At 47.3% G+C, this 17900-nt stretch overlaps 1 protein-coding gene across 1 annotated transcript; it reads left to right on the forward strand.

Moving 5' to 3' along the window:
* Positions 1 to 7093: 7093 nt before the first annotated feature.
* On the forward strand, positions 7094 to 9562 carry Hilpda (hypoxia inducible lipid droplet associated). The gene is made up of 2 exons (XM_069997307.1): positions 7094 to 7257; positions 8440 to 9562. The coding sequence occupies exon 2, from the start codon at positions 8500 to 8502 to the stop codon at positions 8692 to 8694; it is 195 nt and encodes a 64-aa protein (XP_069853408.1). The 5' UTR covers positions 7094 to 7257; positions 8440 to 8499; the 3' UTR covers positions 8695 to 9562.
* The last annotated feature ends 8338 nt before the right edge of the window (positions 9563 to 17900 follow it).

Raw genomic sequence — 17900 nt, forward strand, 5'->3', positions numbered from 1 at the left:
CAGTCTTTTTTTGGGGGGGGAGGGTCTGGTTGTGGGGCCTGAACTCTGGGCCTGGGCACTGTCCCTCAGCTCTTCAGCTCAAGGCTAGCACTCTACCACTTGAGCCACAGCGCCACTTCCGGCTTTTTTCTTTTTGCTTATGTGGTGCTGAGGAATCAAACACAGGGCCTCATGCATGCAAGGCAAGCGCTCTACCACTGAGTCACCTTCCCAGCCCCTGGAGATAGAGTCTTAAGGACTTTTTTGTCTGAGCTGGCTTCCCTGAGATCCTCCAATCTCAGTTCTTAAGTAGCTAGGATTACTGGCATAGGCCACCAGCGCCCAGCTTGTAAAGCCCCTCTAGGTTGTGTGTGAGGGTGTGTACAGATACTTTCACACAGAATGTTCTGGGCCCACATTCTTCCCTGATTTTGACACATCAGTACACCCCTCCTTAAACCCTGAGTGATCCCAGACTGAATCTTTTCTAGCAGTACTGGTTTGAGTCTTGGTGAACATGCTTTGGATTCCAGAAGAGCTGATGAGAAAGTCCTGGCCTTAAGTAGGCCTTGTAACCCAGGGCTGTGGGTCAAAGGTGAAGCAACCTAGCGAGGTGGAACCGTTCTGACTCTGAGAGGTCTCTAGACGTCACCGATGCCCTTGGAGAGGTCAGTGGAGACAGAGATGGAAAAGATGGTATCTGCTTTTTACCTGAGGGGCTAACCCTCAGAATCCTGACCATATCCATACCAAAAGCAGGATTTGGCTATGCTGTTCAAACCTTTGGAGTTCTGCTAGTGTATAGTGTTAGAAGGTTAGACTTGAATTTGCTATTTAATGTCCACATGGTGGCATGACATTAGGCCTCCATGTTTCAGGCCAGGCCTGAAACCCATCCGCTTTCTCACCCCTTCCCTTCCTACCACCAACCCTGAGTTTCCTAATACAAAAGATCAACCTCAGCCAGGAGTCTATGGCTCACACCTGTAATCCTAGCTACTCAGGAGGCTGAGTTCTAAGGATTGTGGTTCAAAGCCAGCCCAGGCAGAAAAACCCATGGGACCCTTACCTCTAATAAACCAAAAAGCCAAAAGTAGAGGTGTGACTCAAGTGGTAGAGCACCAGCCTTGAGCAATAAAGCCTTGAGTTCAAGCCCCAGGACCAGAGCGTGTCACCAGACCCCCACACAAACTTATCACTTAAAAAAAAACTGTTTCAAAGCAAAATTACTAAAGATGGGGAATTTCTCCCAAAGAGATAGTGCTTCAGAGAAGCCTCAGAGTTGGCTTTTCAGTCCTTGACCTGCTTGTGACCAAAACAAGACCTCTGCTCTTCCTAGCTTTTGGGAAAGGCTGGGTCACTTTGACCCAGCCAGCCCAACCCAGTCCAGCCCAGGTTTGCTGACCTCATGGGGGTGGTGGAGGCTGAATTGGAGAGGACCTTTCCCCTCCTTCCTGCCCACTCATTTCCCTTTGCCAGCCATATGTCCCTAGGAGGCATAATGAGGCACCTGTGAGCAGGTAAACAGACACACGTCCCACAGAGGCTGCCTACTTGCTGGCCTTGGGAAAACTGGACTCTAGATCTGTGCTGATTAGGTCGGGGCTCCTGAGGACGTCTGGAAAGAGCCACAGGTGTGATGTGGCCATCTTCTGGAAGACGGAAGGGCTATCACCTTGACTTTTGGGACTCTCTCTTCTGGAAGCCCTTTTACATCCAGGCCCTTACTCCTATGCAGGACTTGAACAAAGGGTGGTTTGGGGGGTAACTGGGAGATTGTTCCTGTCCAAAGGACAAAGCAGACCAAGTACCCTCAAATTATGGTAAACTCACTCTCCCTGCCAGCGGGATTCTGGTTCCTGAGTGACAGCCTCTCCCTGGGCCTCTGGCCCAGGCGGGGTCTGTTTGTATTGAGTGGCCTTTGTCCATTTTCTGGTGCTGCCCATTGACCTTGTGCCCCTTCCCTGGTCCTCCTCACACCAATAGCCTACCACCTCCCCAAGATGTCCAATTTTTGCAGTCCCGAGATTGGTTCAGTCATTGTACTTGATGGAGAACCTTTGCTACCAGCCATACCCTGGGGCTTGCCCCAAGGTGTGTGGGTGCGTGGGGGTGGGGGGAGAAGGGGGGGAAAGCGGTTACTGGGGCTTGAACTCAGGGCCTAGGTGCTGTCCCTTAGCTTTTTTTGCTCAAAGGTGATGCTCTACCACTTAAGCTACAGCTCTACTTTTGATTTTTTGCTGGCTAATTGGAGAAATAAGAGTCTCGCAAACTTGACTGGCCAGGCTGGCCTCTAACCCAAATCCTCATATTTCAGCCTCTTGAATAGCTAGGATTACAGGTGTGAGTCACCCAATTTCCCCATATCAACTCCCTTTGTTTTTCTTCTCTATACACATATGGTCACATGTTGCTTAAGCAGTAAGTTTACAAAGATTAAATTTTACGACTTTTCTGATTTTAAAAGTAACAGATGCCCACAGGAAACATTTGAGAGAAAAAGTTCATCACATTACCCAGAGATGATTCTTAAAATATTGTACCAGGGGCTTAGTGGCAAAGTGCTTGCCTACCATGAATGAGGGCCTAGGTTCTATTCCTCAGTACCACATAAAGAAAATTAAATTTAAAAAAAAAACTATTTTTTTTGGGTCCGGTCGTGGGGCCTGAACTCTGGGCCTGGGCACTGTCCCTCAGCTCTTCAGCTCAAGGCTAGCGCTCTACCACTTGAGTCACAGAGCCACTTCCGGCTTTTTTCTTTTTGCTTATGTGGTGCTGAGGAATCAAACCCAGGGCCTCATGCATGCAAGGCAAGCGCTCTACCACTGAGCCACCTTCCCAGCCCCTTAAAAAAACTTTAAAAAAAGAAAAAAATGCTGTACCAAAAATATCCCAAGAATTAGTCATTCAAAACTGTTTCATTCTTTTTTCTCTTCCCCAAATGCAGGAAATAGTCCAGAGACAAATGATTCACTTAGTACAGATTTGTTGAGCACTGATTTTCTAGCCTCTGCTCTGGATTTAGATACATAGTAATTCTCCACACTGTCTGGGTCCTCATTCTATTCTAGATTCTAGTGGGGGAAGCCATGATCAACAAGTAAACATAAGGTGGGCTTGGTGGTGCTGTGACTGTGAAGGAAAATGAAGCAGAGGAACGGAGATGGAGCGGGTGTCAGGTACTGCTTTATCTAGGCTGTGGAGGAAGGCATCCCTGACCATGACATTTGCTCCGAATCAAGAGGAAGTGTGGAAGCCATTCATCCATCCATTCATTCACCAAATATTTATTGAACATGTTTCCAAATAATCTAGCTGTGAAGACATTGCGTTATCCTGATCTGAGTCATACATCCTTCTCCTGTTCATTGCAGAAAACTTGCTTATTTTTGTCCGTTGTAGGGCTTGAACTCTGGGCCTGGGCACTGTCTCTTCACTCTTCAGCTCAAGGCGAGCGCTCTACCTCTTGAGCCACAGTGCTACTTCCAGTTTTCTGAGTGGTTCATTGGAGATAAGAGTCTCACGGACTTTCCTGCCTCGGCTGGCTTTGAACAGTGATCCTCAGATCTCAGCTTCCTGAGTAGCTAGGATTATAGGTGTGAGCCACTGGCACCCGGCTTTTTATGATTTGAGACAGGTTTTATGTAGCCAGATTGGTCTTGAATTCCTAGGTTCAAGGGATCCTACTCTCTCAGCCTCTTGAGCAGGTGTGACTACAAGTCTGTACCTCAATATTCAGCTGGAACCTGCTCTGTTCTGGTTAGCACTAAATTATTCAAGAAGGAAAGGAAGAGAAAGAGCTACTCTTGACATTTTAATATGAAGACATATGAAGTCTAAAATTATCGACTTTCCTCTTCACCAAAAGGACTGGCTCAATTTTATCTCTGCTCCCTGTTCCTCTTAAATGTTTACCAATTTTTCTAGTTCATCCTGATTTTTTCCCAAATTAATCATTATTAAAAATAGTTTTGAGTGTTCATAACTTGTTTAGATAGGCTCTTGTGTTTTATAAATATTTATTCACCATTTCTTCTTGCCTCTCATTATTTCCTTTTGAGTTCAAGTTTTCTTTCTTAAGTACATATTCCAGAAGTTTCATAAATAAGAGCCTGTGGTGATGAACTCTCTTTATCTGAAGATGTCTTTAATTTGCTTTTTGAAAAAGGGCTTTATTTTTGTGGGCTGGTCCCTGAGTCTGAACTCAAAAGCCTTGTGCTCTTGCCTCAGCTCTTGCTCACCTTGCTCTTGGCTGGCATGCTACTACTTGAGTCATTCTTCTAACCCAGCTCTGTGTGTGTGTGTGTGTGTGTGTGTGTGTGTGTGTGTGTGTGTGTGTGTGTGTGTGTGTGTGTGTGTGTGTGTGTGTGTGTGTGTCTCCTGGGGCTTGAACTCAGGGCCTGGATGCTGTCCCTGAACTTTCTTTTAAGGCTAGCATTATACCACTTAAAGCCACAGCTTCACTTCCAGCTTTTTGGCGGTTAATTGGAGATAATGTCATGGACTTTCATTCTTTGGGCTGGCTTCGAACTGCTATCCTCAGATTATATAGCCTCCTGAAGAGTTAAGGATTCCAGGCATAAGCCACCAGCATCTGGCATTGCTTCAATATTTATGGCTGAAAAATAATCCACTGTGGCACATTTTGGTTCTCCTTTCACGAGCTGATCAACATCTACATTGTTCCTTTTCATGCTATTAAAAATAAGGCTGGGGCTGGGAATGTGGCTCAGTGGTAGAGCACTTGCCTTGCATGCCTGAGGCCCTGGGTTCGATTCCTCAGCACCATATAAGCAAAAAGAAAAAAGCCGGAAGTGGCGCTGTGGCTCAAGTGGTAGAGTGCTAGCCTTGAGCTGAAAAGTTGAGGGACAGCGCCCAGGCCCAGAGTTCAGGCCCCACAACCAGACTCCCCCAAAGAAAATTAAAATAAAATAAAAAAAAATAAAAATAAGGCTGTGTAGCTGGGCACCAGTGGCTCATGATTATAATCCTAGCTACTCAGTAGGCTGAGATAGGATCAAAGTTCCAAGCAAGCTCAGGCAGGAAAGTCAGTGAGTCTAACTAACCTCCAGTTACCCACCAGGAAAGTCAACGTGGCACTGTGGCTCAAAACTATAGAGCTCTAGCCTTGAGCAAAAGGTGGTCAGGGACAGTGCCTAGGCCCTGAATTCAAGCCCTACAACCAAAGACTGTGAACCTTTGTGCAAAGGTTTTTCATTTTTTGTGGGTTTTGTGGGATTTTTGTTTCGTTTTTTTGTTGGTTGTGGGGCTTGAACTCTGGGCCTGGGCACTGTCCCTGATCTCTTTAGGTCAAGGTGAACACTCTATTACTTGAGCCACAGTACCACTTCGTTTTCTGGTGGTTAATTGGATATAAGAGTCTCACGGACTTTCCTGCCTGGACTGGTTTTGAACCATGATCCTCAGATCTCAGCCTTGTTTGTGAGTAGCTAGGATTACAGGCGTGAGCCACCAGTGCCCGGTTGTGCAAAGGTTTTTGTGTGGCCTGATGTTTTCAGTTCTCTGGGGATGTTCTCAGGAGTAAGATTGCTGGGTGATATGGCAACTCTGTGTTAAACCATCTGAGGGAATGTCAAACTGCTGAAGTAACTGCTCCATTTTGCACTCGGAGCAGTCATATGAATGCCAGTATTCTATACACCCTCACCAACACTTGTGCTTTTCTCGTTTTGCTGTACTATCTACATTCTAACATAGTTGTATCTCTGCGTACGTTCTATTTTGTGTGTCTGTTTTAACACGACACTTCCATTGCTATCATTTATTTGGTGCCTGTACTTGGGTCACCCAAGGCTGGCACTTTACCACTTGAGGCACACCTCCCCTTCGGGCCCTTTCCCCCCCTGATTAATTAGAGATCAGAGCCTAGACTTTTCTGCCCAGGCTGGCATAGACCTGGAATCTTCAAATCCTAGCCTCTTCATTAGCTAGGATTACGGGTAAGAGCCAACGGCTCCCAGCTTTTGTAGTCTTTTGCTTGTATGATCTGTGCTGCGATGACTCCTTAGACTTCTCCACCGGTGGGACTATCTCAAAGGACAGTTCAATTTTGGGTTGAAGGGCGCAGACTGATCAAATGATGAACCAAGAGCTTGTGGGCTGAGCTAGGAAGCTTCCAAGTGCCTACCTGCCTGCCAATCAGCGCGTCCTAACTTTTCTTCTTTTCCGTCTTGGACACCTCTCCCTTCTAGACAGACCAGACAGCCTGGAAAGTAGGGGAAAGGTCACGGCTGGGATGACCGCCCAGGCTTCCCAGGGGCTCAGGCTTTTTTTAAAATTTGCCAGTGGGAGCTCTCACTTTTCTCTCCCACACAGATCGGTACTTGCCGGTGCTCGCCCAACAGCCATTCTTGGGGCTCAGGGCCCCCCCCCCGCCCCTCGCTTTGAGTCGTCCCTGCCTTTGATGAGCTTTGATCCACAAGTCCCCTCCCCGGAAGGCGCCCAGCCGCCCCCCGGCCAGGGGCGAACGGAGTGCTGAGCTGGGGTCTCGCTAGGACCAGGTCAGGCCGTCCCAGTGCTCGCTACAGCAGGAGTGCATCGCTGCTTCCAATGAATGGCAACGCTGGGCCGGCGGAGCTGAGCGCGCCAGGCCGGAGGGCGTGCCCGCTTCCGAGGGGGCCCCGCTCGGGCCCCGCGCAGGGGGCGCAGGCGCGGGAGGGGCGGAGGGGCCCTGACGCCCGACAGCGTGCGCTCTCGGAGATCTGGCTAAGAAGCTTTGTTTTAGTCGGGCGGGGGGGGGGGACCCTCAGACTTGGGGGTCACTATGGGCGTGGCCTTCCGCGACGTCGTTAGGGGGGTGAACGCGATGTTCTGGCTCCATCTGAAGTTTCCTCCGGCAGAACGCGGTCCTTGCTGATCCTCACGCCCCGACCCCTTCCCGGCCGCCGTGACTCAACCGCCGGGTGCGCGCTCCCACAGACAGTTTTCCTCAGGACCCGCCCCGCACCCGCTTTCAACCCCCGACCACTGACGCGCGCAGAGGAGGAGGCGTGGCCGCGGACGTGCGAGAAGGCGTGTGCATGCGGCCTAGAGTGCGCACGCGCAGACTCCGCGGACGGGGCCTGTGCGGGGCGGAGCTACCGCTGTCGGGGGCGGGGCCTGGCTGGCCTGGTTTTGTCCGCTTCTTGAGCTGCGCCCCGGTGTCCCGAGACCGGCGTGCTGGAGCTCCCGCGCTGCTGCTCGTTGGCCGCCTTTCCTGTGGACTCTTGCCTGCCAGCTGCGACAGCGAGCTGGCCACTCCTGGCTCTTCCTCTCGAGGTGAGAGGCCCTGGGCTTCCCAGGCCTGAGATCCCTTCCCCGGCTCCCCGCCCCCGCTCCCTCGGGCTGCGCGCCTGGGTTCGGCCGCGGGGGCTGCTACCCCGCCCCAGCCTCACTCCTGTCCGCGCAGATCCTAATTTCCCCGGACCTAGATCTAAGGAGGATCCCTGTGGCCGATCTCACGCTTTCCAGTGCTGAGTTGGGTGTCTCTTCTTTGCCCTCCCAAAGCACCCTTAGCATTGCCTTCCAACCACGATATTTAGCGTGCGGTGTGGCAAGGCCTAAGGGCAGGGCTCCTGTCTGTCTACCGTGTGCTCCCTGTAAACGCTTAGTTATTTTGACTTTGGAAAAGTGTATAGTCAACTGGGATCTGACTGATAGCGGAGGAACTATTAGCAGGTTGCCTTAGTAGGGGCTGTTCTTCTATTCCCTTCTACCCCTTACCAAAAAAAAAAAAAATCCAAAAAACCCTCAGGTGCCATGGTACTGGGTTTGTGCATTGCACTTACCAGGAAGTCTTCGGGAGAATTACAAGTCTTTGGTTTTTCTATTTTGGTGTTTTTGAGACAATATGTATGTAACCCAACTGTCCTGGAACTCACTCTGTAGCCAAGCTGGCCTTGAACTCATCCTTCAAGATGGGATTCACTCCACCCTCTCCAGTGATGGGATTACAGGTGTAGGCAAAAAGTCAAAATGTGTGTGTGTGTGTGTGTGTGTGTGTCTGTCTGTCTGTCTGTCTGTCTGTCTGTCTGTCTGTCAGTGTCTGTCTGTGTGTCTGTGTGTCTGTGTCTGTGTCTGTCTGTATGTGCACATGAGGATATTCAGGCTTGAACTCAGGACCTGGATGATGTCCCTTAGCTTTTCTGTTCAATGCCAGTGCTCTACTACTTGAGCCATAGCTAGCTCCACTTCTAGATTTTTTGTTGTTTAATTGGAGATAAGAATATCTCATGAACTTTGCTGCCTGGGCTGGCTTCAAACTGGGAACCTCAGTTCTCAGCTTCCAGAGTAGCTAAGCTTATAGTCATGAGCCATTGGTGCCCAGCACGCTTGGGAGTGTGTCTGCTGTAGGAAAACATGCACTGATCCACAACAGTCTCCCTGGCCATCAGAGAGGATCTCTTAGTTCTGGTGCAACAAGAAGGCTCCAGATTAACCCTTGCTCTTCTCTTTCCTCAGATCAGAGGTCCTCCAGAAGCAGAAGGCAGCTCCACTGCTCTCTGTGGGGCCTTTTCAGCCATGAGAAGCATGGTGAACCTCTACCTGCTAGGTGTGGTGCTGACCCTGCTTTCCATCTTTGTGAGACTGATGGAGTCACTGGAGAGCTTACTGACAAGCCCACTACCTGAGAATTCCTGGACCACCAGAGGTCAGCTTGCCAACACAGAACCCCCCAAAGGCCTTCCAGACCATCCATCTAGAGGAGTGCAATAAAACCTCCCTCTGCACCAGCCAGACCATGGACCACAGACATCAACATGTCCAGCCAGGTGTTCTGTTTCCTAACAAACTCACGGCACCAGTGTTTTCCAAGAATGAACTGGTATTAGGCCGGGAAGGGCCTGCTTGGATGCTCCTTGCCCTGAAAAGCTGTTGGATACACAGATGGGAGTGGGTTATGATGCTGTGCTTTGCTGTCCTTGACAGTGTGGGTCTGTCACCTCTGAGGTGGGGACTTGGACTTGTGGTGCCTCAGCTTTAGCCAATGGTTAATGTATTTGACCACACATCGTAAATATCTGCCAGGGTTCCTTTGGCTATGGTTGTCTTCTGGTCTGTTCATTTGCTGTTGTTTAGTTTCTTCTATGAGAGCTTTTTTTTTGGGGGGGGGGTTCCGGTTGTGGGGCCTGAACTCTGGGCCTGGGCACTGTCCCTCAGCTCTTCAGCTCAAGGCTAGTGCTCTACCACTTGAGCCACAGCGCCACTTCCGGCTTTTTTCTTTTTGCTTATGTGGTGCTGAGGAATTGAACCCAGGGCCTCAGGCATGCAAGGCAAGCGTTCTACCACTGAGCCACCTTCCCACCCCTATGAGAGCTTTTCTGTGTTTGGAAAACAATCTCCAAGGTATATGAGTTGGCTTGAGATGGGGGAGGGGGTGGGTAGGAGTGTAATATCCAATATGTAGTTCACATTGTTTTACATTTTTAAGTTCTTTCTCCAACACAGAATTTATGTGTTTGCATATAATGTTCCAAAGGGAGCAGTGGGATGACTGAGTCTGCCCAGGACATGGGCATTATGGCCACCATGTGGTTTAAATGAGTTTGTTTTTTAACACAATAAAGTTGAATATATATTTCCACTATGTGTCATGTTGACTTCTGCCCTTGAAATTAATGGTAGGGAAGGGTCTTAATTCCTAGATCTCAGTTTTAACATCTAGAACTTTGAAACAGGAAAATGCTTATAGCTTTGTTTAAACATCAAACGCTGAAGCCAGGCACAAGTAGCTCTGCCTGAAATCATAGTTACTCAAGAGGCTGAGATCTGAGGATCCTAGCTCAGAACAATCTCATATTCAGTTACAGTCAAAAGCAGGAAGTAGAGGTGTGACTCAAGTGGTAGAGCCAGCCTGGAGCAAAACAGCTAAGCAAGAGTGTGAGGCTCTGAGGTCAAGCACTAGTCCTGGCATACATACACACAAAATTAATCTCTGGGAAGTAGTGTTGTGGCTCAAGTGGTAGAGCACTAGCCTTGAGCTGAAGAGCTGAAGGACAGTCCCCAGGCCCAGAGTTTAAGCCCCATGACTGACAAAAACAAAACAAATCTCTGGATTGAGGGTACGGGTTAGGTCTGCCCTGTATCAAACTCTGAACCTAGGTCAAGACTGTTGAAATTGAATCCACATACCACATAAGCTGCAATCCTGGGGTCAACCAATTGCAGCTTGAACTTTTATGTGAAGGGTGGGAGAAAGGAGTGTTGTGTTGGGATTTAAACCTTAGCCTTGCACAGGCTAAGCCAATGTATCCCCAGGCCCTGAGTTCAAGCCCCAGGATTGGGGGGAGGGGGGAGAAAGGATGGGAAGTTATTCCTAGGTTATATGCAAATACTGTGCTATTTTATATTAGGAACCAGAGCATGCAAGTATGGCCTGCAATCAATCCTGAAAACACTGAGGAATGATTCTTCAGTCCTCTGGTGATGGCCCATCTCCAGAGAGGAGAAATTACCCTTTCCTCAACACCATTGGTCTTTAGGACTTCCATTCCAAGAGGCCTAATCATTTTTTTTTTTAAGCTCCTGAATGTCTTATCCACCGAAGTGACTGCTCAATTATGTTTGTTCTCAGTTATCTGTAAAATACCTCTTATAGATGATTTGTTTGAAGCAGCCTCAGTAAGTGAGCCAGGTTGCCCTTGAATTTTAAATCCTCTCATCTCAGCCTCCCCTAGTAGATGAAAATACTAAGACAGGCAAATGATTTTTTCTGTTGGCTCATCATATCTAAGTAGCTTGGCTTTTACTAAAAACAGGAAGGGTTTTAAGATTAGGTTTGTTGTTGTTTTAGTCAGTCTTGGGGCTTGAACTCTGGGCTGAACGATGTCCCTCAGCTCTTCAGCTCAAGGCTAGTGGTCTACCACTTGAGCCACAGCACTACTTCCAATTTTCTGGAGGTTAATTGGAGATAAGTCTCACAGACTTTCCCGCCCAGGCTGGCTTTGAACCATGATCCTCAGATCTCAGCCTTCTGAGTAGCTAGGATTACAGGCATGAGCCACTGGCGCCCGGCAGATTAGTTTTAAATTGGTGATACATGCCTGTGATCCCAATATTTGTAAGGCAGAGGCACAAGGATGCAAAATTTGAGGCAGTCTGGGCTACATGGCAAGGCAAAACTCTGTTTCAAAAAAAAAAAAAAAGGTTTGCTTTACTCCTTTTGGCAGCACTAGGGTTCACACTCAAACTCAGGGCCTCATACTTACTGGGCAAGGGCTTTACCACCTTAGGCACATCCCATCCCCTTTTTGCTTTAGTTGTTTTTCAGGTAGGTTCTCAATTTTTCACCCATGGCTAAAAGATCCTTTTACCTATAGCCTCTGGCATAACTGGGATCATAAACTCAAAACACCAAGTCTAATGTAGCAATTGAGATGGGAGTCTTTGTGTTTCTGAAGAGGGGGGGTGTTTTTGTTTTTGTTTTTGTTTTTTTGTCTGTCCAGGGGCTTGACTTAGGGCCTGGGCACTGTCAGATTTTTTGCTCACGGTGGTGATCTATACTTGAGCCACAGCTCCACTTCCAGCTTTTGGCTGGTAAACTGCAGATAGAACTCCAATGGGCTTTCCTCTCTGACTGGCTTTGAACTGTGATCCTTAGATCACAGGTAGGATTATAGTTGTGAATCCCTAGCACGTGACTACCATGAGGTTTCAACCAATGTGATGACCTACTTAGGTAAGGTGACCAGCTTCCTGTTGGCTCAGAAAGATTTCCACAGGGTGCTTGTGGTTCACACCTGTAATTCTAGCTACTCAAGAGGCTGAGATCTGAAGATTGCAGTTTGAAGCCAGCCCAGGCAGGAAAGTCCATGAGAATCTTATCTCTAACTACCAAAAAGGAGGAAGTGGGATTGTGGCTCAAGTGGTAGAATGCTAGCATTAGCCTGGAGCACAAAGGCTGAAGTCCCGGGTGTAAAGGGTGTGGGGGGAGGGAGGAGAGAGGAGAGGAGGAGTTAGAGGAGGAAGAGAGAGAGAAAAGATGAGAGGAGGGAGACAAGAGAGGAGAGAGAGAGGGAGATGAGATAGAGAAGGAGGAGTGGAGAAAGAGAGTCTCCACAATGCTAATTTGGATTTGAATTTTGTTCCTTCAAGCAGTTTTATCCATTACCAGTTTAGGATGAAAAGCAGCTACTCTGCCTACTCTGCAAACTCACCCATTTCCAGTTTCTCTAGACACTTCAGCCTGCTGACAAGTATTCTCTATGTCTTGTGGTCCACTATCAGTGGCCACAATTGCCAATTCATTCAGCTCTCTGACTCCCTCTCTCTTTCCCTTAGATCTGCAAGACTATTAGACACAGTAACTTTGTTGTCCCTCTAGGCAACAGTTCTAACAAATACTTTGCTACTATATAACAAGGGTTGCCATCTTTTCCCACGACCAATCTCTTTGCTAAGTAAGTTCATGTCATACAGATCAGGGTTTGTTGACTTCTTTTTTGCTTTTTAATATGTAACACTCTCCTCTAATCCCAATATCTGTATCAGTCAAGGCCAAGTTAGGTTAGGTTACACTGTGGCAAGAACACTAAAATCTCAGTAACTTAAAACAATTGTGTGAGGATCCTCTTCCTGGCTGAGTTGGGACTGGGCACAGCATACCCTGCTCCCAGGGCACTAGGCACATACAACATCTTCTCTGTAAGTATCTTAGCCTCTAGGCTGCTATGCCTCCCATTCATTCTTCTTCATCCCAGGTTACCGCATTTAGCCTGCCTGTATTCTGTGCTGTATTTTAGAGGTGCGTATGGGGGCAGGGAGATCTTTTGGTTTATAAATCTCCATTTCAAGTGACATCTGAGATGGAGAAACTATTGTTAATCACCAAGATTGTTAAATTTTAACTTGGTTTTGTAGCTAAAAGGAATTGGGTTGTTGCCTTTGTATTAGATTCTACCTGCAGGAGAGATGTGAGCTGAAGTGAAAGGCCATTAGTGTAGTCATTGGTATTCCCCAACTATTTCTGCCCAAACACTTGATCAAATTGTGCATCCTGACCCCCTTATGGTTGGGATGGGGTCATGTGACTGATTCTGGCCAATGATTTGTGAGTAAAAGCGACTTGTGTCAGTTCTAGTCCAAGCATTTGTGTGTGTGCACACGTACGTACTCACACATGTGTACACACCCTAGTGCTAGGGCTTGAACTCAAGGCCTTGTGCTCTCACTTGGCTTTTCCACGCAAGCCTGGCACTCTACCACTTAAACCCACACCTCCATTTCCATAGGTAGGAACATTGAAGGTTGATCCCCAAATCTGTCAGGCCTTCATTTATCTTCAGTTGCAGTGATCATAATTGATCTGTATAGCACTCTCCATTAATGTTCATTGTGGAGCAAAGATGCCACAGAACAGAGCCCTCATCTGATTCCTGATCAGTAGGAGCTCAACTTTTGTTGTGGAAGCTATGGGAATTTGGGGGTTTTGGCTACTGTTGTATAACAGCCTATCTGGATTGAGGCATTGTACACAGCACCACTAGATGCCAAGTACTAACCAAGATCTCATCACCAACTGCTTCAAATAACATACATGAGGTAGTTTTAAAATAATAATGCAGGCTGGGAAGGTGGCTCAGTGGTAGAGTGCTTGCCTTGCATGCGTGAGGCCCTGTGTTTGATTCCTCAGCACCACATAAGCAGAAAAAGCTGGAAGTGGCGCTGTGGCTCAAGTGGTAGAGTCTAGCCTTGAGATGAAGAGCTGAAGGACAGTGCGTAGGCCCAGAGTTCAGGCCACAGGACTGACAAAATAATAATAATAATGCATCATGGTTCTATGATAGAATATTTATATAGGATAGAAGGCACACCAGTTATTTGCAAGGGGATGTAAGAAACAGCTTCTTGCCTGGTGCTGGTGGCTCACACCTGTAATTCTAGCTACTCAGGAGTTTGAGATCTGAGGATCACGGTTCAAAGCTAGCCCAGGCAGGAAATGCCATGAGATTCATATCTCCAATCAACCACCAGAAAACTGGAAGTGGAGCTGTGGTTTAAAGTGGTAGAGTGGTAGGCTTGAGCAAAAGAACTCAGGGACAATGCCCAGGCCCTGAGCTCAAGCCACACAGCAATAAAGAATAAATAAAAGAGCTTCTTAGGTGATCTGAATATTTTTCAAATGACTAGGTTTGATAGGAAGAGCATCCTAGGTGAAGAATAATGTGAGCAAACACATGCAGATGAGGCCGTGGGTGACACATTGAAAAAAACTCCAAATACAAAATTTAAAGCTCTGTTAACTAAATGGTGGCCTGAACTCTCACACCATCTAGTGGACACTGAGGAAGGAAAATACTTTCAATGCTATGTAATGTTTTCTGGGTTTGAAGGACTGCAACTCTGTAACTTAAGATAATAACAAAATACTAAAACCTGGAAGGTATAACATATTCCAGCACTGTTAAATGAATGATAATCCAAAGCACATGTAAAATTTAAAATATTATAGTGGCCACATTAGAAAGTATAAAGAAACAGGAAAGATATTTTAACCTATTAGACCCAGTAGACTAAGTATATTAATATTCCAGCATATAGTCAATATAAAAAGTTATTAATGAGGTATCTTGACTTCTTTTTTGTTGGTGTGTGTATATGTATATCTTCTTTTTCTTTCCTATTTAAGCACCATTTTTCCTTTGTTCAAATAGACATTACTTCCAAATACTTTTTCTTCATAGTTTGTTAAAGAATGTTGCCAGGCTAATGGCTCACACCTGTAATTCTAGCTATTCAGGAAGCTGAAGATCGTGGTTCAAAGCCAGCTTGGGCAGAAAAGTCCATGAGACTCTTATCTCTAATGAAGCACCGAAAAAGGCCAGATGTGGAGCTGTGGCTCAGGTAGTGGAACACAAAGTATCCAGAGAAGAAAAGTTCATGTTAAACTAATGGATACACAACTTTTGGGATTCACGGGCATTAAAAAATTATTATTATTAAGGTGTTGTACAGAGGGGTTACCACTTTGTAAGTAGAGAACCAGTATATTTCTTTTTTTTTTTTCAGGTAAGGGTAGGTTTATTCTATTCAGGTAAAGGGTGGGTTTATTCATCGTTCTGGCTGGCACCAGGCCATCTTGGTCCTCCACGTGTTGGGGAAAGGCCTGGGAAAGAGAGCTGGGAGAGCTGGGAAAGAGAGAGAGAAAGGAGCTAGAAAAGAGAGCATCTGGGGAAGGTGGGAAAGAGAGAGCTAGGAAAGAGAAGAGATCTGGGAAAGAGAAGAGAAGGAAAGAGCTGAGAAAGAGCTAGAAAAGAGCGGAGAGAGGGCGTCTGGGCCTGCACTAGGCCTTATCTAGGGTATGGGCGGAGAAAGGTTTAGCCACATCAAATTCAGATGTGGCCTCAGCTGATGCAGATGTGACCACTTCCAGGTGTCCCAGTTGCCTAGGTAACACAGTACTGGGTGGAGACTTTCTTGAGAGAAGGGTGGAGTCTGCTAGCCACCCAGGAGCAGACCTTACATTCCAGCCTTTTAATAATCATGAAATAGGGCGCGGATTTTCTCTGGCTGCTTCCTGCTGACAAGGGGCTTCGACAATAGGGGTAAAAGGCTGGAATTTGGTCCCCTCCCAGAGAAGGCAGTGAGCAGCAGCTGTCCTTTTGTGAGTCCTTAGATGAAGTCTGGAGAAGTCTCATGAGCATTGAGGGGCTGGAAAAAAAATACTAGAGAGCAAATAAATGGCAAGAGGAAGGACTTGGGGCTGAAAATGTTGGTAGAAATGTCCCTAGCTACTTCTGACATCTGGCGACTGTTAGGTTTTTAAAAAGAGGTAACTGAGTAAGAACAGCACCAGCACGCACGTGGTATTCAGCTAAGGGGTAGATTTATTCAGTAGACCTGCTGGGACCAGGCAAGGTTGGCACTCCACGTGGCTGGGAAAGGCCTGGGAATGAAAGAGAGCTGGGAAGAGAGGAAAGAGAGAGAAAAGAGCCAGAAAAGAGCAGAGAGAGGGGTAAGAACAGTAGCACTCACGTGGTATTCAGGTAAGGGGTAGACCTGCTGGGACCAGGCAAGGTTGGCAATCCACGTGGCTGGGAAAGGAAAGAGGAAAGAAAGAAGAGAGAGAGAGAAAAGAGCTAGAAAAGGGAGAGAGAGCAGAGAGCTAGCAACTAACAGAGAGAGTAAGAAAAGAGCAGCAAGAGAGCGTCTGGGCCTGGGCTAGGCCTTATGTAGGGTATGAGTGGGGAAAGGTGTGGCCACATCAAATTCAGATGTGACCTCAGCGGATGCAGATGTGACCTCTTCCAGGTGTCCCAGTTGCCTAGGTAACGCAGGTACTGGGTGGAGACTTTGCTGTGAGGAGGGTGGAGTCTGCTGGCCATCCAGGAGCAGACCTTACAGCGACTAGGTAGAGAAGTCAGGCAAGAATATAAATTCCTGTTCAGTTAATAGGTAGACAGGTATAGACATTGGATGGGCAGGCTTCTTACTTCTACTGACCTCCCAGCTCTGGTTAATTTTGAAAGCACAAAGTAGCTGATGTGACATCATCTCCTCTTATTCCTGTCCATGTTCCCTTGTTCCCCAGACTGGCTGAGTCTAGGTGCTCATTGCTGGGATGGCTTGTCCCAGTTGGTATTCAAGGAGGATTGAACTCAAGGCCTGGGCATTGTCCCTGAGCACTTCTGCTCAAGGCTAGTGCTCTACCACATTGAGTTACAATAGCACTTGCAGTGTTTGCTGGTTAGAGATAAGAGTCTTGAGCCACGCTTCCAGCCTGGCTCTTTGCAGGTTAGTTGGGAGATGGAGTCTTAGGGATTTTTCAGCCCGGGTTGGCTTTGAACTGAAATCATTGCCACAAAAACCCTTTATTATTTCCAATTAAAGCAACAAGGAGATCAAGTAGAATAAGTCGAGCTTACCTGGTCCTTATCAAGAATTGCCAACAAATATTCTGAAATGACAAAACTCATTAGATGTGATGAGAATTTTAGCACAGATATGCCCAGTATTTTAGAACCATGTAGTCAGTAGAATATACAACACAAAACAAAAAAGGCAAAACTCAAAACCTAAAATTTTGACAACAATGTTTAGACATCTTTGCTAACAAAGCACATCACGTGGTTGGGCCTCAGTTACCAGGGCCTGTGAAAAGAGCAACTTGTTAGCAAGACATCTTAGAATAACTGGATGGAGTAGGAAGCTTGGTGGAAGGTTAAGGGCCCGATGGGGCCAAACCCTTAACCCACCATGTGGCCAAGATGGCGAATTTTTGAAAAAAATGCAAAGAAACCCTGAACAAATAGATCAGCCGACACTGGTTAGCCTTTGAGAGGGAACCTAGACAGGGGTCCCCGGGACCCAGCCTGTGTTGCACTCTTCAGGGCACAAACCAAAATGTAGAAAAGAGAAAGGGAGAGATAGGGAAAGTTGGACATGAATGGCAGAGAGAGAGAGAGCAAAGAGAGCCTGAAAGTAACAGACTTCTGCCCATTTACCATTGCAGTGGCAAAAACTGTCTACATCTGAGATGGCATAAAAATGCGCTCTGGCTTTCCAGGGAGTGCAGGAGGCATTTCAAAGGGGTTTCACCACTCGGGCTTGATTCATAGCACCCCATTAAATGAGTAGGAGAGTCAGTCTGGTGAGTGAGGGAGAACTGACCAGGCAGAAGCGGCGTCCCAACTTCCTCCAGAGCCCTCTAGAGAGAAATGGCCAAGCCCCCAAAGCTAAGCGTCCTCGGCTTCAGAGGTGACCGGCCTTTCAGCTAAAGGCCGTAGGAGCTCTCTGGCATGGCGCCACGTCTGGACAGAGACTGAATGACAGAGAACCGTAGAGAGTAGTTTCACTCACCAGAGTAGAGAAATGGTGTGGACGTGGATGTGAAGGCCAGCGATGGTATCAATGCGCTGTGTCTGCAGCAGACAGACCAGTTCGCAAAAAGGCCGTCAGAACTGTGGGTATTCCTCAGAGCAAAA

The sequence above is a fragment of the Dipodomys merriami genome, unplaced genomic scaffold (assembly GCF_024711535.1).
Source record: "Dipodomys merriami isolate MVZ:Mamm:240054 unplaced genomic scaffold, mDipMer1.0.p SCAF_5, whole genome shotgun sequence".
Lineage (NCBI taxonomy): Eukaryota > Metazoa > Chordata > Mammalia > Rodentia > Heteromyidae > Dipodomys > Dipodomys merriami.